Source organism: Siphateles boraxobius, unplaced genomic scaffold (assembly GCF_051911475.1).
Source record: "Siphateles boraxobius isolate OS27281-9 unplaced genomic scaffold, OSU_SipBor_1 135, whole genome shotgun sequence".
NCBI classification, from domain to species: domain Eukaryota; kingdom Metazoa; phylum Chordata; class Actinopteri; order Cypriniformes; family Leuciscidae; genus Siphateles; species Siphateles boraxobius.
The window spans coordinates 1,582,501-1,605,000 of NW_027508739.1; the positions used below are offsets into that span (position 1 = coordinate 1,582,501).

General features: G+C 44.0%; 1 protein-coding gene across 1 annotated transcript in view; it reads left to right on the forward strand.

Moving 5' to 3' along the window:
- The window catches only part of trappc10 (trafficking protein particle complex subunit 10), a 52,098-nt gene that overhangs the window by 15,274 nt on the left and 14,324 nt on the right, over positions 1-22,500 (forward strand). The window contains exons 5-13 of the mRNA XM_077229835.1: positions 746-941; positions 1,783-1,894; positions 2,994-3,241; positions 12,029-12,175; positions 16,021-16,135; positions 17,531-17,607; positions 17,701-17,792; positions 18,634-18,774; positions 19,441-19,553. Coding sequence (XP_077085950.1) covers positions 746-941; positions 1,783-1,894; positions 2,994-3,241; positions 12,029-12,175; positions 16,021-16,135; positions 17,531-17,607; positions 17,701-17,792; positions 18,634-18,774; positions 19,441-19,553 — 1,241 coding nt within the window. The remainder of the gene's footprint in view (positions 1-745; positions 942-1,782; positions 1,895-2,993; positions 3,242-12,028; positions 12,176-16,020; positions 16,136-17,530; positions 17,608-17,700; positions 17,793-18,633; positions 18,775-19,440; positions 19,554-22,500) is intronic.

Sequence of the window (22,500 nt, forward strand, 5' to 3'; positions counted from 1 at the left end):
ATGCACTTTTATGATGGATAGATGCACTTTTATCATGGATAGATGCACTTTTATGATGGACAGATGCCCTTTTATGATGGACAGATGCACTTTTATGATGGACAGATGCACTTTTATGATGGACAGATGCACTTTTATGATGGACAGATGCACTTTTATGATGGATAGATGCACTTTTATGATGGACAGATGCACTTTTATGATGGATAGATTCACTTTTATGATGGATAGATGCACTTTTATGATGGATAGATGCACTTTTATGATGGACAGATGCACTTTTATGATGGACGGATGCACTTTTATGATGGACGGATGCACTTTTATGATGGACAGATGCACTTTTATGATGGACGGATGCACTTTTATGATGGACAGATGCACTTTTATGATGGACGGATGCACTTATGATGGATAGACGCACTTTTATGATGGATAGATGCACTTTTATGATGGATAGATGCACTTTTATGATGGATTGATGCACTTTTATGGACTTTTATGGACTTCAAAACAGAAACAGTCATTCACTGCCATTATAAAGCTTGGAAGAGCCAGGAAATGTTTTTATATAACTCTGATTGTATTCGTCTGAGAGAAGAATGTCATATACACCAGGATGAGTTCAGGGAGAGTAAATAATGGGATCATTTTCATTTTTGGGTGAACTATCCCTTTAAAAAGCATTGATTGATTGATTGATTATCAGTGTTGTGTGTATCGATCTGATCTGTGTGTGTGTCAGGTGTGTGTCTCTGTCGGACCCTCTGAAGGAGTCGTCCCGCTCTCAGGAGTCGTGGAGTTCGTTCCTCACGAAATTGCGCACGCTCCTGCTCATGTCCTTCACCAGGAATCTGGGCCGCTTCGAGGACGAGATGCGGACGCTGCGAGAGAAGCGCACCGAGCCCGGCTGGAGCTTCTGCGACTACTTCATGGTCCAGGTGTGTGATTGGCTGAGGAGTAGGGCTGGGAATCGAAAATCAATTACAATCCAGGAATCAGATACTTGTAATAAAGCTAAATTATCGATTCCTTTGTGAGCATTTCAATATGACTTTATGACGCGCTGTTTTTAATGCGCTGCACATGTGTAACTATATTGTGAAGCTCTTAAAGTGACAGTAGCCTAATATTCCTGCAGCGTCTCTATAGTAACACTAATCAAACAGAGAAAATTCACTCGTTCTTCACTGAGTAACTTTTGTAACTATATTTGTAATGTATATTTTATTTATAAAGTTCAGTGTTATTTTACATTTGATTACAGTTCCTGTACCTGAATAACTGAAAATCGTATCTTTGTTCGGTTGTATCTATTTGTTGTGATTGGTGATTTTTTTATTTGTTCTTTTTTAATTACTGAGAGTTTATTGTCTTTATTAATGCTTGAAATGTATATTAGTGTTTTTAAACAACAGGCAAACGTTCGTTGTGTAAGTGTTCTTTAGATGTTGATTTGTGTTCATGATATTCAGCTACGATTAATTGTTTTGCGATAACACTAAACATGAATGACATCAAGGTTGTTGTTTTCTTTGCATTATTGGAATCGAAATTAGAAATCAATAAGAATCGGAATTGATAAAATTCAAATGACACACAAACCCTAATTATGAAGCTGTCAACACTGTGCCTTTTTCCAGCTGTGTAAAACTGTGTGTGTGTGTGTGTGTGTGTGTGTGTGTGTGTGTGTGTGTGTGTGTGTGTGTGTGTGTGTGTGTGTGTGTGTGTGTGTGTGTGTGTGTGTGTGTGTGTGTGTGTGTGTGTGTGTGTGTGGATCAGGAGGAGCTGGCGTTTGTGTTCGAGATGCTGCAACAGTTTGAAGACGCTCTGGTCCAGTATGACGAACTAGACGCTCTTTTCACACAGTATGTGCTCAACTTCGGCGCTGGAGGTAAAACGTCATCTGTGCATTAATGTCTTTCATATTTAAAACAGACGGTCATGTTTTAAAGGCATTATGATAAAACTTATACGCATTTAACTGCTGTATGTGAGAATATTCAATGGGAATTAATGTAGTGATTGGGATTTTAGGGATGTTGGCCATCAGGATTTATTTAGGTTGTGAAATGTTAAGCTATAATTAAATTTTTTTGGTCATTATTATTTTTCACCTGATCCAAACATATTTGATTACAGCAGAAAAGAAAAGGGCTGAAAAAGATTTATGATAAATTATTAAATGTATATTTTCTTTAAAAAAAATATGGATATTCTTTATTATATTTTTTTATAAAATATTTGTTATTTATTTAAAATATTTTAAAATAAAATTATAGAAATAGAAAAATATATTTTTAAATATAATAAATACTTTTTAAAATAAATATGAAATAAAATTATAAAAATATATTTTATTTACATTTTAAATTCATTAATTTGTTTAAATTGTATATATAATTTTAACTTGCAACAAATTATAAATAATATTAATATAATATGAATAAAAACAAAATTATGGAAAGTAGCAAATATTTAAAAATATTATAAATAAGTTTTGCAATAAATATTACATTTTATATATATAAATAAAACTAAAACTCAAATGCGAAATAAAATAATAAATGTTTACAACTGAATATATATATGCATATATATATATACATACATTTATAAAAATATATTATACAAAATAGAATAAAATATTTAAAATATAACTTAAATTATAAAAAATATAATAAAAAATAAAAAACATAAAACATAAAAATAGAATTATATAAATAGAATAAAATATTTAAAAAATTATCGTTTTTCTTAAAGAATTATGAAATAAAATGATAAAATAAAAAATATTATTTTTAATTCATAAAATATAAATAAAATGATTAAAAAAAATAACTAATGATAAACAAAATACAACAAAATTAATTATTATTATCTTTGAATTAATGAGCACTAATGAATCTCTCACATCTTTTAATTTTGTGGTCAGTGTGTTTGGGTAAAGATGCCCACCTCACACAGGTTTCGTGTGTTCTGTGTGTGTTCAGACGGAGCGAACTGGCTGGGCTCGTTCTGTGAGCCGGTGCGCAGCTGGAACGGGCTTCTGTTGCGCAGACCCATCGACATGGAGAAGCGCGAGCTGATCCAGAGAGGAGAGGCGAGTCTGCTGGACCTGCGCAGCTACATGTTCTCCCGCCAGTGCACACTCCTCATCTTCCTCATGCGGCCCTGGGAGGTCACCGCCCGCGCACTCGAACTACTGCACAACTGTGTGCAAGAGCTGCGGCTGCTGGAGGTGTGTGTGCGCGCGTGTGTGTGTGTGTGTGTGTGTGTGTGTGTGCAGGGGTGTGTGTGTGTGTGTGTGTGTGTGTGTGTGTGTGTGTGTGTGTGTGTGTGTGTGTGTGTGTGTGTGTGTGTGTGATGATGTGTGTGTGTGTGATGATGTGTGTGTGTGTGCTGATGATGTGTGTGTGTGTGTGTGCTGATGATGTGTGTGTGCTGATGATGTGTGTGTGTGTGTGCAGGTGTGTGTGGTGACTGGAGCTCTGGACTGCTGTGTGTGTGTGCTGATGATGTGTGTGTGTGCTGATGATGTGTGTGTGTGTGTGCTGATGATGTGTGTGTGTGTGTGCTGATGATGTGTGTGTGTGTGTTGATGATGTGTGTGTGTGTGCTGATGATGTGTGTGTGTGCTGATGATGATGATGTGTGTGTGTGTGTGTGTGTGTGCAGGTGTGTGTGGTGACTGGAGCTCTGGACTGCTGTTTGTGTGTGTGTGCTGATGATGATGTGTGTGTGTGTGTGTGTGTGTGTGCAGGTGTGTGTGGTGACTGGAGCTCTGGACTGCTGTGTGTGTGTGTGCTGATGATGATGAGTGTGTGTGTATGTGTGTGTGTGTGCAGGTGTGTGTGGTGACTGGAGCTCTGGACTGCTGTGTGTGTGTGCTGATGATGATGAGTGTGTGTGTATGTGTGTGTGTGTGCAGGTGTGTGTGGTGACTGGAGCTCTGGACTGCTGTGTGTGTGTGTGTGCTGATGATGATGTGTGTGTGTGTGTGTGTGTGTGTGTGCAGGTGTGTGTGGTGACTGGAGCTCTGGACTGCTGTGTGTGTGTGTGCTGATGATGATGTGTGTGTGTGTGTGTGTGTGTGTGCAGGTGTGTGTGGTGAATGGAGCTCTGGACTGCTGTGTGTGTGTGTGCTGATGATGATGTGTGTGTGTGTGTGTGTGTGTGTGTGTGCAGGTGTGTGTGGTGACTGGAGCTCTGGACTGCTGTGTGTGTGTGTGCTGATGATGATGTGTGTGTTCAGGTGAGTGTGGTGACTGGAGCTCTGGACTGCTGTGTGTGTGTGTGTGCTGATGATGATGTGTGTGTGTGTGTGTGTGTGCAGGTGTGTGTGGTGACTGGAGCTCTGGACTGCTGTGTGTGTGTGTGCTGATGATGATGTGTGTGTGCAGGTGTGTGTGGTGACTGGAGCTCTGGACTGCTGTGTGTGTGTGTGTGCTGATGATGTGTGTGTGTGTGTGTGCAGGTGTGTGTGGTGACTGGAGCTCTGGACTGCTGTGTGTGTGTGTGTGCTGATGATGATGTGTGTGTGTGTGCAGGTGTGTGTGGTGACTGGAGCTCTGGACTGCTGTGTGTGTGTGTGCTGATGATGATGTGTGTGTGTGTGTGTGTGTGTGCAGGTGTGTGTGGTGACTGGAGCTCTGGACTGCTGTGTGTGTGTGTGCTGATGATGATGTGTGTGTGTGTGTGTGTGTGTGTGTGTGTGTGCAGGTGAGTGTGGTGACTGGAGCTCTGGACTGCTGTGTGTGTGTGTGTGCTGATGATGATGTGTGTGTGTGTGCTGATGATGTGTGTGTGTGCTGATGATGATGTGTGTGTGTGTGTGTGCAGGTGTGTGTGGTGACTGGAGCTCTGGACTGCTGTGTGTGTGTGTGCTGATGATGATGTGTGTGTGTGTGTGTGTGCAGGTGTGTGTGGTGACTGGAGCTCTGGACTGCTGTGTGTGTGTGTGCTGATGATGATGTGTGTGTGTGTGTGTGTGTGTGTGTGCAGGTGTGTGTGGTGACTGGAGCTCTGGACTGCTGTGTGTGTGTGTGTGTGCTGATGATGATGTGTGTGTGTGTGCAGGTGTGTGTGGTGACTGGAGCTCTGGACTGCTGTGTGTGTGTGTGCTGATGATGATGTGTGTGTGTGTGTGTGTGTGTGTGCAGGTGTGTGTGGTGACTGGAGCTCTGGACTGCTGTGTGTGTGTGTGCTGATGATGATGTGTGTGTGTGTGTGTGTGTGTGTGTGTGCAGGTGTGTGTGGTGACTGGAGCTCTGGACTGCTGTGTGTGTGTGTGCTGATGATGATGTGTGTGTGTGTGTGTGTGTGCAGGTGTGTGTGGTGACTGGAGCTCTGGACTGCTGTGTGTGTGTGTGTGCTGATGATGATGTGTGTGTGTGTGTGTGTGTGTGTGTGCAGGTGTGTGTGGTGACTGGAGCTCTGGACTGCTGTGTGTGTGTGTGCTGATGATGATGTGCGTGTGTGTGTGTGTGCAGGTGTGTGTGGTGACTGGAGCTCTGGACTGCTGTGTGTGTGTGTGCTGATGATGATGTGTGTGTGTGTGTGTGTGCAGGTGTGTGTGGTGACTGGAGCTCTGGACTGATGTGTGTGTGTGTGCTGATGATGATGTGCGTGTGTGTGTGTGTGTGTGCAGGTGTGTGTGGTGACTGGAGCTCTGGACTGCTGTGTGTGTGTGTGCTGATGATGATGTGTGTGTGTGTGTGTGTGCAGGTGTGTGTGGTGACTGGAGCTCTGGACTGATGTGTGTGTGTGTGCTGATGATGATGTGCGTGTGTGTGTGTGTGCAGGTGTGTGTGGTGACTGGAGCTCTGGACTGCTGTGTGTGTGTGTGTGCTGATGATGATGTGTGTGTGTGTGTGTGTGTGCAGGTGTGTGTGGTGACTGGAGCTCTGGACTGCTGTGTGTGTGTGTGCTGATGATGATGTGTGTGTGTGTGTGTGTGCAGGTGTGTGTGGTGACTGGAGCTCTGGACTGCTGTGTGTGTGTGTGCTGATGATGATGTGTGTGTGTGTGTGTGTGCAGGTGTGTGTGGTGACTGGAGCTCTGGACTGCTGTGTGTGTGTGTGCTGATGATGATGATGTGTGTGTGTGTGTGTGCAGGTGTGTGTGGTGACTGGAGCTCTGGACTGCTGTGTGTGTGTGTGCTGATGATGATGTGTGTGTGTGTGCAGGTGTGTGTGGTGACTGGAGCTCTGGACTGCTGTGTGTGTGTGTGCTGATGATGATGTGTGTGTGTGTGCAGGTGTGTGTGGTGACTGGAGCTCTGGACTGCTGTGTGTGTGTGTGCTGATGATGATGTGTGTGTGTGTGTGTGTGTGCAGGTGTGTGTGGTGACTGGAGCTCTGGACTGCTGTCTGTGTGTGTGCTGATGATGATGTGCGTGTGTGTGTGTGTGCAGGTGTGTGTGGTGACTGGAGCTCTGGACTGCTGGGTGTGTGTGTGTGTGTGTGTGTGTGCAGGTGTGTGTGGTGACTGGAGCTCTGGACTGCTGTGTGTGTGTGTGCTGATGATGATGTGTGTGTGTGTGTGTGTGTGTGCAGGTGTGTGTGGTGACTGGAGCTCTGGACTGATGTGTGTGTGTGTGCTGATGATGATGTGCGTGTGTGTGTGTGTGCAGGTGTGTGTGGTGACTGGAGCTCTGGACTGCTGTGTGTGTGTGTGCTGATGATGATGTGTGTGTGTGTGTGTGTGTGCAGGTGTGTGTGGTGACTGGAGCTCTGGACTGCTGTGTGTGTGTGTGCTGATGATGATGTGTGTGTCTGTGTGTGTGCAGGTGTATGTGGTGACTGGAGCTCTGGACTGCTGTGTGTGTGTGTGTGCTGATGATGATGTGTGTGTGTGTGTGTGCAGGTGTGTGTGGTGACTGGAGCTCTGGACTGCTGGGTGTGTGTGTGCTGATGATGATGTGTGTGTGTGTGTGTGCAGGTGTGTGTGGTGACTGGAGCTCTGGACTGCTGTGTGTGTGTGTGCTGATGATGATGTGTGTGTGTGTGTGTGTGCAGGTGTGTGTGGTGACTGGAGCTCTGGACTGCTGTGTGTGTGTGTGTGCTGATGATGATGTGTGTGTGTGTGTGTGTGCAGGTGTGTGTGGTGACTGGAGCTCTGGACTGCTGTGTGTGTGTGTGTGCTGATGATGATGTGTGTGTGTGTGTGTGTGCAGGTGTGTGTGGTGACTGGAGCTCTGGACTGCTGTGTGTGTGTGTGTGCTGATGATGATGTGTGTGTGTGTGTGTGTGCAGGTGTGTGTGGTGACTGGAGCTCTGGACTGCTGGGTGTGTGTGTGCTGATGATGATGTGTGTGTGTGTGTGTGTGTGCAGGTGTGTGTGGTGACTGGAGCTCTGGACTGCTGGGTGTGTGTGTGCTGATGATGATGTGTGTGTGTGTGTGTGTGTGCAGGTGTGTGTGGTGACTGGAGCTCTGGACTGCTGTGTGTGTGTGTGCTGATGATGATGTGTGTGTGTGTGTGTGTGCAGGTGTGTGTGGTGACTGGAGCTCTGGACTGCTGTGTGTGTGTGTGCTGATGATGATGATGTGTGTGTGTGTGTGTGCAGGTGTGTGTGGTGACTGGAGCTCTGGACTGCTGTGTGTGTGTGTGCTGATGATGATGTGTGTGTGTGTGCAGGTGTGTGTGGTGACTGGAGCTCTGGACTGCTGTGTGTGTGTGTGCTGATGATGATGTGTGTGTGTGTGCAGGTGTGTGTGGTGACTGGAGCTCTGGACTGCTGTGTGTGTGTGTGCTGATGATGATGTGTGTGTGTGTGTGTGTGTGCAGGTGTGTGTGGTGACTGGAGCTCTGGACTGCTGTCTGTGTGTGTGCTGATGATGATGTGCGTGTGTGTGTGTGTGCAGGTGTGTGTGGTGACTGGAGCTCTGGACTGCTGGGTGTGTGTGTGTGTGTGTGCAGGTGTGTGTGGTGACTGGAGCTCTGGACTGCTGTGTGTGTGTGTGCTGATGATGATGTGTGTGTGTGTGTGTGTGTGCAGGTGTGTGTGGTGACTGGAGCTCTGGACTGATGTGTGTGTGTGTGCTGATGATGATGTGCGTGTGTGTGTGTGTGTGTGCAGGTGTGTGTGGTGACTGGAGCTCTGGACTGCTGTGTGTGTGTGTGCTGATGATGATGTGTGTGTGTGTGTGTGTGTGCAGGTGTGTGAGGTGACTGGAGCTCTGGACTGCTGTGTGTGTGTGTGCTGATGATGATGTGTGTGTGTGTGTGTGTGCAGGTGTGTGTGGTGACTGGAGCTCTGGACTGCTGTGTGTGTGTGTGTGCTGATGATGATGTGTGTGTGTGTGTGCAGGTGTGTGTGGTGACTGGAGCTCTGGACTGCTGGGTGTGTGTGTGCTGATGATGATGTGCGTGTGTGTGTGTGCAGGTGTGTGTGGTGACTGGAGCTCTGGACTGCTGTGTGTGTGTGTGTGCTGATGATGATGTGTGTGTGTGTGTGCAGGTGTGTGTGGTGACTGGAGCTCTGGACTGCTGGGTGTGTGTGTGCTGATGATGATGTGTGTGTGTGTGTGCAGGTGTGTGTGGTGACTGGAGCTCTGGACTGCTGTGTGTGTGTGTGCTGATGATGATGTGTGTGTGTGTGTGTGCAGGTGTGTGTGGTGACTGGAGCTCTGGACTGCTGTGTGTGTGTGTGCTGATGATGATGTGTGTGTGTGTGTGTGTGCAGGTGTGTGTGGTGACTGGAGCTCTGGACTGCTGTGTGTGTGTGTGTGCTGATGATGATGTGTGTGTGTGTGTGTGTGCAGGTGTGTGTGGTGACTGGAGCTCTGGACTGCTGTGTGTGTGTGTGTGCTGATGATGATGTGTGTGTGTGTGTGTGTGCAGGTGTGTGTGGTGACTGGAGCTCTGGACTGCTGTGTGTGTGTGTGTGCTGATGATGATGTGTGTGTGTGTGTGTGTGTGCAGGTGTGTGTGGTGACTGGAGCTCTGGACTGCTGGGTGTGTGTGTGCTGATGATGATGTGTGTGTGTGTGTGTGTGTGCAGGTGTGTGTGGTGACTGGAGCTCTGGACTGCTGGGTGTGTGTGTGCTGATGATGATGTGTGTGTGTGTGTGTGTGTGCAGGTGTGTGTGGTGACTGGAGCTCTGGACTGCTGTGTGTGTGTGTGCTGATGATGATGTGTGTGTGTGTGTGTGTGTGCAGGTGTGTGTGGTGACTGGAGCTCTGGACTGCTGTCTGTGTGTGTGCTGATGATGATGTGCGTGTGTGTGTGTGTGCAGGTGTGTGTGGTGACTGGAGCTCTGGACTGCTGGGTGTGTGTGTGTGTGTGTGTGTGTGCAGGTGTGTGTGGTGACTGGAGCTCTGGACTGCTGTGTGTGTGTGTGCTGATGATGATGTGTGTGTGTGTGTGTGTGTGTGCAGGTGTGTGTGGTGACTGGAGCTCTGGACTGATGTGTGTGTGTGTGCTGATGATGATGTGCGTGTGTGTGTGTGTGCAGGTGTGTGTGGTGACTGGAGCTCTGGACTGCTGTGTGTGTGTGTGCTGATGATGATGTGTGTGTGTGTGTGTGTGTGCAGGTGTGTGTGGTGACTGGAGCTCTGGACTGCTGTGTGTGTGTGTGCTGATGATGATGTGTGTGTCTGTGTGTGTGCAGGTGTATGTGGTGACTGGAGCTCTGGACTGCTGTGTGTGTGTGTGTGCTGATGATGATGTGTGTGTGTGTGTGTGCAGGTGTGTGTGGTGACTGGAGCTCTGGACTGCTGGGTGTGTGTGTGCTGATGATGATGTGTGTGTGTGTGTGTGCAGGTGTGTGTGGTGACTGGAGCTCTGGACTGCTGTGTGTGTGTGTGCTGATGATGATGTGTGTGTGTGTGTGTGTGCAGGTGTGTGTGGTGACTGGAGCTCTGGACTGCTGTGTGTGTGTGTGTGCTGATGATGATGTGTGTGTGTGTGTGTGTGCAGGTGTGTGTGGTGACTGGAGCTCTGGACTGCTGTGTGTGTGTGTGTGCTGATGATGATGTGTGTGTGTGTGTGTGTGCAGGTGTGTGTGGTGACTGGAGCTCTGGACTGCTGTGTGTGTGTGTGTGCTGATGATGATGTGTGTGTGTGTGTGTGTGCAGGTGTGTGTGGTGACTGGAGCTCTGGACTGCTGGGTGTGTGTGTGCTGATGATGATGTGTGTGTGTGTGTGTGTGTGCAGGTGTGTGTGGTGACTGGAGCTCTGGACTGCTGGGTGTGTGTGTGCTGATGATGATGTGTGTGTGTGTGTGTGTGTGCAGGTGTGTGTGGTGACTGGAGCTCTGGACTGCTGTGTGTGTGTGTGCTGATGATGATGTGTGTGTGTGTGTGTGTGCAGGTGTGTGTGGTGACTGGAGCTCTGGACTGCTGTGTGTGTGTGTGCTGATGATGATGATGTGTGTGTGTGTGTGTGCAGGTGTGTGTGGTGACTGGAGCTCTGGACTGCTGTGTGTGTGTGTGCTGATGATGATGTGTGTGTGTGTGTGCAGGTGTGTGTGGTGACTGGAGCTCTGGACTGCTGTGTGTGTGTGTGCTGATGATGATGTGTGTGTGTGTGCAGGTGTGTGTGGTGACTGGAGCTCTGGACTGCTGTGTGTGTGTGTGCTGATGATGATGTGTGTGTGTGTGTGTGTGTGCAGGTGTGTGTGGTGACTGGAGCTCTGGACTGCTGTCTGTGTGTGTGCTGATGATGATGTGCGTGTGTGTGTGTGTGCAGGTGTGTGTGGTGACTGGAGCTCTGGACTGCTGGGTGTGTGTGTGTGTGTGTGCAGGTGTGTGTGGTGACTGGAGCTCTGGACTGCTGTGTGTGTGTGTGCTGATGATGATGTGTGTGTGTGTGTGTGTGTGCAGGTGTGTGTGGTGACTGGAGCTCTGGACTGATGTGTGTGTGTGTGCTGATGATGATGTGCGTGTGTGTGTGTGTGTGTGCAGGTGTGTGTGGTGACTGGAGCTCTGGACTGCTGTGTGTGTGTGTGCTGATGATGATGTGTGTGTGTGTGTGTGTGTGCAGGTGTGTGAGGTGACTGGAGCTCTGGACTGCTGTGTGTGTGTGTGCTGATGATGATGTGTGTGTGTGTGTGTGTGCAGGTGTGTGTGGTGACTGGAGCTCTGGACTGCTGTGTGTGTGTGTGTGCTGATGATGATGTGTGTGTGTGTGTGCAGGTGTGTGTGGTGACTGGAGCTCTGGACTGCTGGGTGTGTGTGTGTGCTGATGATGATGTGTGTGTGTGTGTGTGCAGGTGTGTGTGGTGACTGGAGCTCTGGACTGCTGTGTGTGTGTGTGCTGATGATGATGTGTGTGTGTGTGTGTGTGCAGGTGTGTGTGGTGACTGGAGCTCTGGACTGCTGTGTGTGTGTGTGTGCTGATGATGATGTGTGTGTGTGTGTGTGTGCAGGTGTGTGTGGTGACTGGAGCTCTGGACTGCTGTGTGTGTGTGTGTGCTGATGATGATGTGTGTGTGTGTGTGTGTGCAGGTGTGTGTGGTGACTGGAGCTCTGGACTGCTGTGTGTGTGTGTGTGCTGATGATGATGTGTGTGTGTGTGTGTGTGTGCAGGTGTGTGTGGTGACTGGAGCTCTGGACTGCTGGGTGTGTGTGTGCTGATGATGATGTGTGTGTGTGTGTGTGTGTGCAGGTGTGTGTGGTGACTGGAGCTCTGGACTGCTGGGTGTGTGTGTGCTGATGATGATGTGTGTGTGTGTGTGTGTGTGCAGGTGTGTGTGGTGACTGGAGCTCTGGACTGCTGTGTGTGTGTGTGCTGATGATGATGTGTGTGTGTGTGTGTGTGTGCAGGTGTGTGTGGTGACTGGAGCTCTGGACTGCTGTGTGTGTGTGTGCTGATGATGATGTGTGTGTGTGTGTGTGTGCAGGTGTGTGTGTGTGTGTGTGTGTGTGTGTGCAGGTGTGTGTGGTGACTGGAGCTCTGGACTGCTGTGTGTGTGTGTGTGCTGATGATGTGTGTGTGTGTGTGTGCAGGTGTGTGTGGTGACTGGAGCTCTGGACTGCTGTGTGTGTGTGTGTGCTGATGATGTGTGTGTGTGTGTGTGCAGGTGTGTGTGGTGACTGGAGCTCTGGACTGCTGGGTGTTTCTCAGTTGTCTGGAGGTCCTGCACAGGATCGAGGGCTGTTGCGATCGGGCTCAACTGGAGGCGAACTCCTCACACACTGTGGGCTTGTGGACGTACGCCACTGAGAAGGTACCGCTGTTCATTCCGTTGACCAATCATTTTATTTTATTATTTTCGCCAACAACATTTTTTCACAGACGAGAGCTAAAATAAAAACCGGTTTTGAATGACAAAAACTCCGACGAAAATGTTCGGCAGGGACGATTTCGGAAGAGATCCAGTCTGAACTTGTGTGTGTGTGTGTGTGTGTGTGCGTGCGTGCGTGGGTGCGTGTGTGTGTGTGTGTGTGTTAGATGTGCACATTTGAATTAGCGTGCTGATCTACCCGGCGGGATATCACTCGCTGCATAAAACGTCCAAAAATGTAAACGTCTGTGAGAAAGAGAAGAGCAGAAATAAAATTCGCTCTTAAAGTGACAGTGCGTAATAAACCTAATGCCGTCTGTGCACTTAATATTAATCAAACAACAAAAGAAAAACAGAAAATCTCTTTAATAGCTTTAATAATAATTAATTATATTTAATTCATGCAAATAAATGTGTCTGCTTGAAACAATAAAGAATGATGTATGCAAGTTGTTATAAAGGATGCATACATCATTAATTGAGAAGACTGTTATATTTTAGAAAAAAATAGTTGTATTTAATTTTTATTGTCACAGCAGTTCATTCTGTGTCTCTATTGCATGTTCAAACTTTAAAATCATTCATATTAACATGATAATAGACGTTTTCTCCGGGAGTTTATAATGTGTTCGGAAATTTTAGAGAAATTCTAAATGAATGCATTACAATTTAAATAAAGCCATTAGATAAATCTACTGTAGATTTAATCAACTAAAATATTATTGTATTTCGTCGATAAACAAATTAAAACAATTCAGATAACTAAAATATGACTAAAACTGAATCAAAATCTGCTGTGAAAATGAACACTGGAAGATACTGAGACTTTTAATCTCTACTAAAACAACATTTTTAATCAATCAGTGTAATTTAGGGCACTTACAGTGTTTTTTTCAGATTTATTCTTTATGGTCCTCGATAGAGTTAATATGTTTTCACAGACTGAACCAGGAGCAGCATTCAGCACACATAACACACACATATTACACAGAATATTGAACACATACAGGTGAAACTCGAAAAATCAGAATATCGTGCAACATGTATTTCAGTAATTCAAATAAATAGGTGAAACTAATATATTTAGTATATATAAGTGGTCGACCGATATGGGTTTTTTGATTGCCGATATCTTAGAGAGCTTATATATATATACACACACACACTTTATATTTATATAAATCAATATTTAATAAATTTAATAAATATTTAAAAATGTTTAAAATAAACATGCTTAGGCCCTATACTTTAGATGGCAACTTCTTGAATCTGCAATCTATTACAGTATTTTTCACAAATACAGTAATTGTTTAAAAATATATGAATATGTGAATAAAAAGGAAGTAAACACTGTAACAGGGCACTCAGTAATCTGGTAATTTCATGCGCAATGATAAGCATTTTTTTTTTACTTTGACTTTTGACAAGGTAAGGCTAATTTTACATACAGCATACAGTGAAAACGACATGAATATGATACAGTGGGCCACGGGATATAGCACAGCATATTTTAAAATGAAGGATTTAAAGTGTTTCGATCGCGTCTCTGAATCTGATCTTCTGTTCGCATTCACTCGCTTCACACGGACCGTCACTCGCAGGAACACGTTTATGCAGGCTACACATACACACTTCACAAGATATCACAGCTGGATTCCATTAAATCTGCAAGGTTTGTGAAATTAAATGTTTTTTAGATATTCAGAGATTTGTTTAAATTATGTAGATGCGCATTTGCTGAATGTTGACGGTAAATGAGAAAGTATTGTAGCCTGATTGTTTGGCTTTTCGGTTACAAATAATATAAAAGCAAACGCATTACTGTTTCGCATACCATTTACTTTCTTTGATTACCAGTTCTGTAGCCACCGGTTGTGTCTAACAAACTATTAGATCTGACTGACAGAGAGACGGAGAATGTGAGTGAGCGGTGTGTGATCCGATTCAGGCGCTGCCGTTCTCTTCTCAGGTGCTGGTTAGGGATGTGTCGTTCATGAACGATTCGTTCATTTTGAACGAATCTTTAATATGACTCGAGACTACCGAGTTGTCTCAGAGAGTGATTCGTTCATTTTGAACGAATCTTTAATATGACTCGAGACTACCGAGTTGTCTCAGAGAGTGATTTGTTCATTTTGAACGAATCTTTAATATGACTCGAGACTACCGAGTTGTCTCAGAGAGTGATTTGTTCATTTTGAACGAATCTTTAATATGACTCGAGACTACCGAGTTGTCTCAGAGAGTGATTCGTTCATTTTGAACGAATCTTTAATATGACTCGAGACTACCGAGTTGTCTCAGAGAGTGATTCGTTCATTTTGTGTTGACCGCGCATGAGCATTGCGCAACATATGGGTTCTGAATCTGTACTGGAAACAGAAATGATTAGTTCATTTTTTCGAGTCTTCGGGTTTGAGTCCTTCGTTCTTTTGTCACGTGACTTGTCGCCATATTGAATAGCCTACTAATTCACAACCTTTTTACAAACAAGCACATAGTTAATGTATAATATATAATAAAACACACCACAGATGCACAAGAAACATTTAGAAAAGAGACGGACAGGGACAATAGGCTAATAAGATGGAACTTTTATTTTTCAGATAATGTTTATTGCACATATTTTGTATTTTAATTCCTAAATATAAAACAATATACATTCAGACGCAGTCAATAATACGAATCTAATGTTGTATTTAATGCGAGATAAGCGGTCACGTGACAAAAGAACGAATGATTAAAAACCAGAACTCGAGACTCGAAAGGTGAACTAATCATTTCTCTTTCCGGTACTGACAGCATAGTCTATATGGACTGACAGGAAGAACCAAAGACTCGGACCCGTTCGAACTCGAGACTCGAAAGATGAACTAATCATTTCTCTTTCCGGCCCTGCTGTATCACACACGGCACGGCACGGTCGGCCCAGCAGACAGATCCGAGTCAGACACTGGCGAGTCGACAACTGACGTCTCGAGACTCGAGAACTAACCTGATATATATGAAGTTGCAAAGGAAAGAACGTATCGGATCAGGAGGTGAGGTGAACTAACAGAATCAGACTGCAATAGCCTGAACTTAAGACCCAGCAACTAATCAATTAATAAAACATTTCGGTTTCTTATAATTTGGCTTTGGCTGCATTACCCTATAGTTTATTTTTATTCTTTTTACAAATGTAATCAACATTTTCATAAGTACTAGATGTGTTGGGATGTTTAACATGCCATTTTAATTATATTATGATGAAATGAACGAAATGACTCGAAAAAAGATTCGTTCTTTTTGCTGAACGAGACTCAAAGATCCGAGTCAGTGAAATGATCCAAACTTCCCACTACTAGTGCTGGTGTAGCGCCGTCCGTCAAAATAAAAGTCTGATGCGCCGTCAAAATAAAAGTCCTGCTTCCAACACATCGGCCAATCAGAAAAACTTATCGGCCTATGCCGATATTTTAAAAAAGCCAAATATCGGCCGATGTATCGGCCGTGGCGATATATCGGTCGACCACTAGTATATATAACTTTATACATATGCATGATTATACTTTTCAGAGGGCCGACATTTCTGTATTTAAATTTTTTTTTTTTATTGATTTCATGTAATATTCTAATTTTCTGAGATTTTGAATTTGGGGTTTTTATAAGCTGTACGCCATAATCATCAAAATTATAACTTTTGCACGATATTCAAATTTTTCGAGTTTCACCTGTATATAGACATATTGCAACAAATAAATAAATGCTTAAATGCACCTAACAAGCATGTGTTGATGTGTCGGCAGCTGAAGTCTCTGGGGGATCTGTGTGGTCTGGTGTCCGAGAACGGCCCGAACTCGGAGGATCTGAACAAAACCGTGGACCTGCTGGCTGGACTGGGACCAGAAAGACCTGAAACGGGTAATTAGCCTCGACTAGCGCTTTACATTAGCCTTGCTGTGTGAGGGATTTCTGTTTACTAATATGGAACGGGTTAGGAATATATACATGCCAACATTTTCAATTGTACTGAGTTGTGTGCAATGCTGATGTGTAAAAACATTACATTTTAAATGTGTACTATATATATTTTAATATAAATATATAAAATTTAATAAAAAAATATGACTATAATGATAAAAAATATATAATAAAAAATAAACAGCATTTCCAATAGGGTCCTCACACCCTCTCTCTCTCTCTCTCTCTCTCTCTCTCTCTCTCTCTCTCTATCTATCTCACACTCTCTCTCTCTCACACTCTCACACTCTCTCTCTCTCTCTCTCTCACACTCTCACACTCTCTCTCTCTCTCACTATCTCTCTCTCTCTCTCTCTCTCTCTCTCTATCTATCTCTCTCTCTCTATCTATCTCTCTCTCTGTCTCTCTCTCTCACTATCTCTCTCTCTCTCTCTCTCTCTCTCTCTCTCTATCTATCTATCTCACTCTCTCTCTCTCTCACACTCTCTCTCTCTCTCACACTCTCTCTCTCACACTCTCTCTCTCTCTCACACTCTCTCTCTCTCACACTCTCTCTCTCTCACACTCTCTCTCTCTCACACTCTCTCTCTCTCACACTCTCTCTCTCTCACACTCTCTCTCTCTCTCACACTCTCTCTCTCTCTCTCTCTCTCTCTCTCTCTATCTATCTATCTCACTCTCTCTCTCTCTATCTATCTCACTCTCTCTCACACTCTCTCTCTCTCTCACACTCTCTCTCTCTCACACTCTCTCTCTCTCTCTCTCTCTCTCTCTCACACACTCTCACTCACATTCACACACTCTCACACTCTCTCTCTCTCTCTCTCTCTCTATCTATCTCACTCTCTCTCACACTCTCTCTCTCTCACACTCTCTCTCTCTCTCACACTCTCTCTCTCTCTCACACTCTCTCTCTCTCACACTCTCTCTCTCTCTCACACTCTCTCTCTCTCTCACTATCTCTCTCTCTCTCTCTCTCTCTCTATCTATCTCACTCTCTCTCTCTCTATCTATCTCACTCTCTCTCACACTCTCTCTCTCTCACACTCTCACTCACATTCACACACTCTCACACACTCTCTCTCTCTCTCTCTCTCTCTCTCTCTCTCTCTCACACACTCTCACTCACACTCACACTCTCTCTCTCTCTCTCTCTCTCTCTCTCTCTCTCTCTCTCTCACACACTCTCACTCACACACTCACTCTCTCTCTCTCTCTCTCTCTCTCTCTCTCTCTCTCTCTCTCTCTCTCTCTCTCTCTCTCACACACACTCTCACTCACACTCTCTCTCTCTCTCTCTCTCTCTCTCTCTCACACACACTCTCTCTCTCTCAGCGAACAGCCCTCAGAGTCCATATAAGAAACTGAAGGAGGCACTGTCGTCTGTGGAGGCCTTTGAGAAACACTATCTGGTGAGCGTTCAGTCCCTATTAATCCATGTGTGTTTATTTTTATGCTAGGTTTATTTTTGGCCATAATTTGTGAGAGTGTGTTTGTGTGTTCAGGAGCTGTCTCACGCTGCGATGGAGATGTACAGGGCGATCGGGCGAATGCGTTCGGCTCGGCTGGTTGGGAAGAGTCTGGCCGAGTTCTACATGTGAGCGAGACATAAATCATATATCAAATATCAAATATCACATATCATATATCAAATATCATATATCAAATATCATATATCAAATATCACATATCAAATGTCATATACCAAATAGCATATATCATATATCAAACATCACATATCAAATATCATATATCATATATCAAATATCATATATCAAAAATCAAATGTCAAATATCATATATCATATAAATCCCTGATGGAACAGAAACACGTATAACCTCCACCAGAGGGAGACGGGTTGTACATGTGCGTGATTAATCGTGTGTGTGTGTGTCTGTTTCTCTGTGTGTGTGTTTATTTCTGTGTGTGTTTGTTTCTGTGTCTGTGTCTGTGTCTGTCTGTCTGTTTGTGTTTGTGTGTGTGTGTGTGTTTCTCTGTGTGTGTGTTTATTTCTGTGTGTGTTTGTTTCTGTGTCTGTGTCTGTGTCTGTCTGTCTGTTTGTGTTTGTGTGTGTGTGTGTGTTTCTCTGTGTGTGTGTTTATTTCTGTGTGTGTTTGTTTCTGTGTCTGTGTCTGTCTGTCTGTCTGTCTGTTTGTGTTTGTGTGTGTGTGTGTGTGTCTCTCTGTGTGTGTGTATATGTCTGTCTGTGTGCGTGTCTCTCTGTGTTTATGTGTGTGTGCGTCTGTGTGTGTGTCTGTGTGTGAGTGTGTGCGCACGTGCGTGCGCGTGTGTGTGTCTGCCTGTGCGTGTGTGTGTGTGTCTTTCTGTGTGTGCGTGCGCGTGTGTGTGTTGTTTCTTTGTGTGTGTTGTTTCTGTGTGTGTTGTTTCTGTGTGTGGGTGTGTGTGTGTGTGTGTGTGTGTGTGTGTGTGTGTGCAGGAGGAAGGGAGACCCTCAAAGTGCTGAGAACTTCCTTCTGGATTCGCTGAAGTCTTACGTGTCGGAGAACTGGAGTTTGCCGCTCACACACACACGCAAGCAGATCGCAGTGTGTCAGAAGCAGCTCCAGAAGATGGACGAGTATCCTTCACACACTCTGATCACACACACAAATGATGATCACTGAACTTCTCACGCGTTTATAACTCTTATAACGTTTATAACTCAGTAATAAGTGTAATAATATTAACTGTGCCCTTCTTGTACTGAATGTGCAGGTTCAAATCTTGACAAATTAAAGCCCAGCGCGCGAGTCTTTGATTTTTGTTACAGAACTTTTTCAAAAATACAAGAGGATTGAGATCAGTAAAAACTTCAACAGGTTGTGAGCTTGAACCAATACAATCAAAATAAGAACAAATACACAAACACTCAAGCAGAGAATACTAAATAACAAAGTCTAACAGTAGTATCACTGTTTAAAATGTGAGTTTTCCTGGAGCTCAAACAGTAGAGTTGGAGCTTGCAACGCCATGGTCATGGGTTCGATTCCCAGGTAAAAACAAGAACCGATAAGAATGTAAATGTGTACCTCGAGTCGCTTTGGATAAAAGCATCTGCCAAATGCGTAAATTTAAAGTTGTTTCATAAATGTGTGAATTAGCAAGACACATCCAGATGATAAACTTTCACTCTATGATGATTAAACTCAGCAGTCAATCAGCGAATCCCACGCGAGCCAATCCGTGTCACCTCTGGTGTTTTCTGTGTGGTGTGTGTGTTTTCTTTGACGGTGTGTGTGTGTAGATACCTGCAGACGAGCGCTCTGCTCGCCAGCGATGCCAACATGAGTGATGAAGAGAGAAAGCACTTCTGCCAGGAGATCCTGAGCTTCGCCAGCCAGAGCGCAGAGAGCAACGGTCAGTGGGTCTCATTCATGAAACACGAGCAGAACGAATTTTTGTGTGAATCGTGTGTAAAGTGGTTCTGGCGTAAATTTACGGATTCATTAAAGGGTTAGTTCACCCAAAAATGAAAATGATGTCATTAATTACTCACCCTCATGTCGCTCCAAGCCCGTAAGACCTCCGTTCATCTTCAGAAGTTTAAGGTATTTTAGATTCAGTCCGAGAGTTTTCTGTCCCTCCATTGAAAATCTATGTACGGTATACTGTCCTTGTCCAGAAAGGCAATAAAGACATCATCAAAGTAGTCCATGTGACATCAGTGGGTTAGTTAGAATGTTTTGAAGCATCGAAAATACATTTTGGTCCAAAAATAACAAAAACGACGACTATTCAGCATTGTATTCTCTTCCGGTTCTGTTGGGGATCCGCGTTCACGAGTCCGCTGTGACGCTGATGACGTAAGACGAGCTGACGTGTATCTGGTGCGCCCGTGTATTCGGGTTCAAATAAATATGGCTGGTTAAAAAAAAATGAAAGTCTTCCTCTGTGTGGAAATCCTTAGACATGTTTGCAAAGATTGTTTTGTTTCCAGCGTGCGTCTCCCTCAGACTGTAAAGGAAGATCGGGCGCACCAGACACACGTCAGCTCGTCTTACGTCAGCGGACTCGTGAACGCGGATCCACAACAGAACCGGAAGAGAATACAATGCTGAATAAAGTCGTCGTTTTTGTTATTTTTGGAACAAAATGTCTTTCCGATGCTTCAAAACATTCTAACTAACCCACTGATGTCACATGGACTACTTTGATGATGTCTTTATTGCCTTTCTGGACAAGGACAGTATACCGAACATAGATTTTCAATGGAGGGACAGAAAACTCTCGGACTAAATCTAAAATATCTTAAACTGTGTTCTGAAGATGAACGGAGGTCTTACGGGCTTGGAACGACATGAGGGTGAGTCATTAATGACATCATTTTCATTTTTGGGTGAACTAACCCTTTAAAATGTTCGTATTTTCCAAATGTTAGTTGGTACGCAAGAAATCTACACCTGCTCCCAGCCACGCGTAAATAGTGCGCTTAACACCCGAACGTTTTGCTAATTAATAAGGCTTCATTTTAATTCACCTTAATCGGGTACATATTTACACAGCATTTTCAATATATTATATATAGTAGATACATACGGTTTTTCTTTTTACTTGTATTATGAGAGCCAGTAATAGCATCAACAAATGGAACTCTTTAATCAAATAATTAATTGCTTTCAATTGTTGCCTTAATTGTTACGGAAATAGTTTCCTATAAAATGGCCAAAATCAGGCATAACAAGAAACATTTACGATGGCTGATATAGCGCTTTTGCTAGGTTTGGCAGATAGAGCGCTGCGCAAAAGGCGTATTTTCAGAGAAACTTACAATTTCTGCATCTGAGAAATTTTTCTTTTTCATTCGCTTTTGAGAAGACATGTTGAAATCCTTCGTTTTGTATCATAATATGATGCCCATATATAGTTGTCAGTCGGATTTAATGGGCGGGATTTATGGTAATTGAGAATGAGCGTGCACGCGCGTCCCATTTACGACTGATTGGAATTCATTAACACACACACACACATTTCACTATCACATTTGATGTTTACGAAGTATTAATGAATCAGGAGAAGAGTTTTCGTGAAGGTCTCTTTACGCGCAAATCACTCACATATTTACTCGTATATTTACGAATGTTTCATGAGTGAGACACAGTGTTAGTGTCGGGGGGGAAAAATCGATTCTGTTCAGTATCGCGATATTTTGCGCACGCCATTATATCGATACAGTTGTGCAAAGTATTGCGATATTTAATTATAAAATGATCTGTTTTACTTTCGGGTTTTCTCCATTGGTTTTCTCAGAGTTTACTCTGATCATTTACATTTGCGTGTCACATCCACAAGGTGGCGCTTGTTGTCGTGCATTCAACAGCCAACGCAAATTCGCTATTACAACCGGTTGTACACGACGCTCTGTCCTCTTACAAATTATATTTTGGTTTTATGATTATTCTCATGTTTATGTTACTCTATTGTATTTAAATAATATTAAGTTATGTGCTGGGAGCTCATCATTCATGTGAGAGATCTCCTATTCAGAGAATAATTACATCCTGTCCTGTAATAAGGTCCTGTGTCCTGAATGTTCAAGAACAAGTGTTCAAGTTTCTGCACTTCAGTTAATGTGTAGAAGATCATGTTCACAGAATTAAATGTGACATTTGAAGTGAGTTGAGTCTTATTTTTTGTAATGCCTTTGAATAATATGGGGGACATGAATATATCGCAGAATCGATTCGCAATACTTGCTGTACCGCACTATGTTAAGAATCGCAATAATATTGAATCGAGGCCCAAATATCGTACTATCGAATCATCACATTTTTGCCCATTCCCAGCCCTAGTGTGTTTACACTGCTGTCAGGCTACAATAGGGTGAAAAATTCCCCCGAAATCTAAGCTGTTATCCCGAATCCGGCCCTAATTGTCCCGAAAATTACACTAAAGCAAAATCTTGAGTAGTTCTTGTCTGATAAATCATTAAAAACTGTCCGAGCCCCCGCCGGCTGCTCATTGGCTGCTGCATCTTTTTTGTTTCTTTTTTTGAAGTTCTACAAAGATACCGTAGGCGTGAATTTAGATATGCATTGGTAAGCAAATTTTTATTCATTGGTTTCGTTGAAATGGCTGGTGTACCGGATTTCCCGTCTCCAGTCATAACTCTGGTTGAAAATCTGTTTGTGTGTGTGTGTGTGTGTGTGTGTGTGTGTGTGTGTGTGTTGTCGTCTTCACATCACGGCACACCACACACTATTGGAGTGTTAAATCTAGGATTATTTGTCCTCATGTTTGTGGTCTTATAAGATTTTAAATATTTTTTGGTGTGGCCCCAGCATAATTGTGTTTCTTTTAATGGAAA